The sequence below is a fragment of the Sabethes cyaneus genome, chromosome 1 (assembly GCF_943734655.1).
Source record: "Sabethes cyaneus chromosome 1, idSabCyanKW18_F2, whole genome shotgun sequence".
In the NCBI taxonomy this organism is placed as follows: Eukaryota; Metazoa; Arthropoda; class Insecta; order Diptera; family Culicidae; genus Sabethes; species Sabethes cyaneus.
Window position 1 is genome coordinate 67,725,963 of NC_071353.1, and position 5,861 is coordinate 67,731,823.

Consider the following 5,861-nt stretch of genomic DNA (forward strand, 5'->3'; position numbering starts at 1 on the left):
TCTACGCGCAGCTGGAGCAGGTGTATGATGGCTGTCCGCGACGGGACGTGAAAATCGTCATCGGTGACATGAACGCGCAGGTAGGACGGGAAGCTATACAAAGACCGGTAATCGGGCCAAACAGCCTGCATGCCGCAACGAACGACAACGGCCAACGATGCGTAAATTTTGCAGCCTCCCGCGGAATGGTAGTCCGAAGTACCTTCTTCCCCCGCAAAGATATCCACAAGGCCACCTGGAGATCACGAGACCAACGAATAGAAAACCAAATTGACCATATTGTAATCGACGGTAAATTCTTCTCTGATGTTATAAACGTTCGCACCTACCGCAGTGCGAATATAGATTCGGATCATTTCCTAGTTGCAGTTTGCATGCGCTCAAAACTCTCGACGGTGCATAACACGCGTCGAAGTCGTACGCCGCGACCCAACATCGAGCAGCTACGAGTCACCGGAGTTGCCCAGGAATACGCGCGGCAGCTGGAAGCAGCGTTACCAACGGAAGAGCAACTTGGCGCAGCAACTCTTGAAGATGGTTGGAAAGGCATTAAGACCGCCATCGGTAGCACTGCACTAGCGGCACTAGGTACAATGAATCCGAACCGAAGAAACGATTGGTTCGACGGCGAATGCGAGCAATTAGTGCAGGAGAAGAATGCAGCACGTGCGAGGATGCTGCAACACCGTACGAGGGCGAATGTGGATCGATATAAACAAGCACGGAACAGGCAAAACTCGGTCTTCCGGAGGAAAAAATCAGAGGGGTTGTGTACAAGCTGTCATAACTTTGCCCATTATTAATTACTTTGCCCTAGCCATACCTGAATATATATAGATATACCTTGCGACAGCTGTCAATATTCCCCGCGATTTTGTAAGCTTCTGCTGAGAATAAAACAAGTAATTGAAAGTACTACACGCGTTTTTATTTCGATGCTGTACGAAATTGTCCCCGTTATTCTTCCGCGTTAGTTACGGACCTACAATTGGCCGAGGGGCAAGACACTGTCGAAAATATATTACTTTTCCCTACGGAAATATTTTTCCAACCTTAATATATTGACCTTTCCCACCCATAATATAACCGAAAGCCCTATAAAGTTACATTTATTTATACATTTATAGGGTTTTAATAGAGCCTAATATATTAATATTATGATAATATTATGAAGTGTCTTGCCCCTCGCAATTGGCCACCAAATACAACAATTAAAGTGACGACAAGGATGGTAGATCCGTTGCCGGATCCGGGTTTTCCCGGTCAAATTGCTGCTGCTGCCGTACCTGCTTCTGGTGTTCCTGCTGCTGGCGTAGCCGCTGCTATGCAATCTTCGTTTTTCATCGATCCGTTCAACCGGTACAAGATGAAATGGTCGAGATGGATTGAACGGTTGGAAGGTGCGTTCGTATTGTTCGCCGTACGAGAAGGATCCAGACTCTTCATGCTGCTTCATTTTATGGGAGGTGAGATTTACGATATTTTGTGCGATAAACTTGCACCAGAAAAGCCGCATACGAAAACGTACGCCGAAATCGTACGTATGCTGGAGACACATTTCAACCCAGAGCCTTTGGAAATATTGGAGAATTTTCGTTTCAAGTGCAGGAAGCAAGGTGATGAACGACCGGAAGAAAGTATTGACGAATACTTGATAGCGCTCCGAAAACTTGCCATTACTTGCAATTTTGGAGGTTATCTTAACACTGCATTGCGAAACCAGTTGGTTTTTGGACTGAAGAATGGAAAAATCCAGTCCCGATTGCTGGAGGTGCGAAATTTGACCCTTGAACGAGCTCGTGAAATTGCGGTTTCAATGGAACTGTCCTATAAAGGCGAAAAGGAGATCCAGTCGAAACAAGGAAAGTCGGAGGTTAACCTGGTCGAACCTTCAAGGAGCAACGTTAAACTGCAGGTAAAAAGTACAAATAAAAATTCGAAAAATAAAGATAGTGCTGGGTCAGGGAAAAAAGGGGAATGCTATCGATGCGGCAACACCTCTCATTTTGCCAACAAGTGCCCGTATATTCGTACCGTTTGCAACTATTGTAAAATGGTTGGACACCTACAAAAAGTGTGCTTAAAAGCAAAAAACGAAAGAAAATCGAAACCAGAGACTCATCTACTGGAAGAGGCTGGGCCGGATGATGTCCAGTGTACGTTGGATGAGCTATGCAAGTTAGAGGCGATTCGTAAGCCGTCAGTCTCAAAGTTCTGGTTAGAGGTTAAAGTTAACAGTGCTACTATTTGTTTTGAAATCGACACTGGTGCTCCCGTTACGATAGTGAGTGTTGAAGATAAACAAAGATTCTTCCCTAACGCGATGCTGCTACCATCTGATATGGAGCTGGTTAGTTTTTGCAATACCAGAGTCAATATCGAAGGGATGCTGAAGGTGACCGTACATTACCGTGCTAAAACATATTCGCTACCACTCTACGTGTCAAGCGTGAGGAAGCAACCGCTCCTGGGACGTCAGTGGATGAGAGAGATGCGTATCGATTTAAATGATGTTGCTTACACTGATGTTCATGCTGTTTCTGCTGCTGCTGTGTCACCGAAAATTACGAATGCTGCTGTTAGATCGCTGGTTGAGAGGTATGCAAATCTGTACGATCCGTCAATCGGGAAGATTAAGGGTTTATCTGCAAAACTGGTACTGAAAGCAAATACGGATCCACTGTACATTAAAGCGAGACCAGTACCTTTTTCTCTACGAGAAGCAGTCGAAACCGAACTCGACATCTTAGTGCAAAACGGTGTATTGCGAAAGGTTAACCATAGTGCGTGGGCCACACCAATCGTTGCGGTACCAAAGTCCAACAATAAAGTAAGATTGTGTGGTGATTACAAAATCACAGTTAACCCAAATTTAAAGGTTGACTCTCATCCGTTGCCTACTATAGAGGAGTTGTTCGCTAACGTCGCCGGGGGTGAAAAATTTACAAAAATCGACCTGACTCAAGCTTACTTACAGCTAGAGGTTGATGAATGTGACAGGGAGGTATTGACCCTTAGTACGCACAAGGGTTTGTACCAACCTACGAGGCTTATGTATGGAATAGCGTCTGCACCTTCCATCTGGCAGCGTCTTATGGAGCAAGTACTTAATGGAATCCAAGGTGTTACTGTTTTCTTGGACGATATCCGTGTCACTGGCCCAAACGATATCATCCATTTGCAAAGGCTTGAGGAAGTCTTAAAGCGCTTGAGTTCCTACAACATGCGGATCAATCTGGACAAATGTACATTTTTTGCGAACGAAATTGAGTACTGCGGGTACTTGATCAACAAAGACGGTATCCACAAGGTCCAGAAAAAGGTCGAGGCTATTCAGAATATGCCGATTCCGGAAAATAAAGATCAGGTACGATCATTCGTGGGACTAGTGAACTACTACGGCAGATTCTTTCCGAATCTTAGCACGACGCTGTATCCTCTGAATAATTTGCTGAAAAACACAGTTCGTTTTGATTGGACAAAGCAATGCGAAGAAGCATTTAACAATGTGAAGAAAGAGATGCAATCGGAGAAGTTCTTGGTACACTACGATCCTTCACTACCGCTCGTGTTGGCCACTGATGCATCACCTTACGGTGTCGGTGCAGTACTCAGTCACATCTACCATGATGGTCCCGAAAGGCCTATTCAATTCGCATCTCAGACATTGAATGCTACACAGCAAGCCTACAAGCAAGTAGATCGGGAGGCTTACGCGATCATTTTCGGAGTTCGCAAATTTTATCAGTACCTATATGGAAGACGATTTACTTTGATCACGGATAACGAGCCAGTCAAGCAAATCTTTTCCGATACCAAGGGCCTGCCGAAGATGTCTGCACTAAGAATGCAGCACTATGCTACGTTTTTGCAATCGTTTAGCTACAGCATCCAGTTTAGACCTACGAGTAAACACTGCAATGCTGATGCATTCTCAAGATTACCGTTGAAAAACAAACCGCCAGACAATGTTGTTGAGGAAACAGATCTACTCGAGATCAATATCATAGAGACTTTGCCTCTGACCGTGGAGGAGTTGTCGGAAGCTACACTTGCGGATCAGGCCGTTAAATTGTTGGTTCAAGGATTGCGCAATGGGAAGACCGTTGAGCCAAGGCATCGATTCGGAATTGATCAAACGGAATTTACACTTCAACAAAACTGTGTTATGCGTGGAATACGGGTGTACATTCCACCGAGTCTTCGAGCAAAAGTTCTGGCTGAGCTGCACTCTACCCATTTCGGCACTTGCAGATTAAAATCGTTAGCACGAGGATACGTATGGTGGGAAGGTATCGATAAGGACATCGAGAATTTGGTGCGGAATTGTTGCTACTGCCAGTCTTCACGACCTGAACCTGCCAAAGTACCAACACATTGTTGGGAAACTCCACGGAAGCCGTTCGAGCGAGTTCATGTGGATTTTGCTGGGCCGTTTCTCAATACCTATTTCATCGTGTTGGTGGATGCATATACAAAATGGCCAGAGGTGCGGATATTGAACGATATCACTACAGCTACAACAATCAAAGTTTGCCGTGAATATTTTGCTACGTACGGTATACCGGCGGTGCTTGTCAGTGACCATGGCCCCCAGTTCACCTCTGACGAGTTCCAACGATTTCTTAAGATGAATGGGGTTTACCACAAAATGGGTGCACCGTATCATCCTGCAACGAACGGGCAAGCAGAGCGGTTCATTCAAACGTTTAAAGCAAAACTAAAGAGTTTGAAGTGCAATAGAACGACCATGCACGCCGAGTTGTGCAATATTCTACTCGCTTACAGGAAGACTGTACATCCTGCGACGGGCAAGTCGCCGTCAGCCATGCTGTTCAACAGACAAATACGATCCCGCCTGGACTTACTGATACCGGATCCGACCGCAGTATCTAAGCAAGTTAAAGGCAACGTACGCGATCTCCCTGAGGGGGCGAGAGTTGCGGCGAGAGACTATCTTGACAAAGATAAGTGGAAGTTCGGAACCGTTTCCGAGAAACTTGGTAAACTGCACTACAACATACAACTTGACGATGGGCGATCTTGGAAGCGACACGTTGATCAACTTAGGGAAGTCGGACCGAGCTTGACAACACACCCATTAGTAAATTCTGCTGAGTTTACACTTGCGGAAAACTTGAACGATGTACCATGCAGTGGTCAGAGTACGTTTGGAAACGAGATACCTTGTACACCATCACCCAGTCAGATGACCCGTGGACACCCTACACCACCATCACCTCTACCTGCGGAAAACAAGTTGGCCGAAACCGTGACTGTTTCGAAATCTGTTCAACCAGGAATCGACAAAGAGGCACCGTCTGTGACGAACTACCAGCAGCTACCGAGAAGATCGGGAAGAGTAATACGACCACCAACGAAACTTGATTTATAATTTTATTATATTGTTAAATGAATACTGTTAGGGGGGAAGAGCTGTCATAACTTTGCCCATTATTAATTACTTTGCCCTAGCCATACCTGAATATATATAGATATACCTTGCGACAGCTGTCAATATTCCCCGCGATTTTGTAAGCTTCTGCTGAGAATAAAACAAGTAATTGAAAGTACTACACGCGTTTTTATTTCGATGCTGTACGAAATTGTCCCCGTTATTCTTCCGCGTTAGTTACGGACCTACAATTGGCCACCAAATACAACACAAGCCACGACCGCATATATAGGTGACGCAGGACTACGTAAGTCTCTTTGTAGTGATAGTAGCATGTATTCATGCTTGTAATCATTCGATTCTTCATGTATACATGCTATATGCAACATATATACATGCTACATGCGTTGTATGTAACATTTATCAAAGTAGTAACATTGCATACGTTCAATTCTCAAAAGATTGT

At 44.9% G+C, this 5,861-nt stretch overlaps 1 protein-coding gene across 1 annotated transcript; it reads left to right on the forward strand.

Annotated features, from left to right (window-relative positions):
* Nucleotides 1–1,228: 1,228 nt before the first annotated feature.
* LOC128745783 (uncharacterized protein K02A2.6-like) lies at nucleotides 1,229–5,395 on the forward strand. Its single transcript, XM_053842860.1, has one exon. It carries the CDS (start codon nucleotides 1,229–1,231, stop codon nucleotides 5,393–5,395), a length of 4,167 nt encoding a protein of 1,388 aa, XP_053698835.1.
* The last annotated feature ends 466 nt before the right edge of the window (nucleotides 5,396–5,861 follow it).

Excerpts from the sequence above, each read along its gene's own strand:
- LOC128745783 (XM_053842860.1), top strand. The coding sequence starts at position 1,229 with ATGGTAGATCCGTTGCCGGATCCGGGTTTTCCCGGTCAAATTGCTGCT.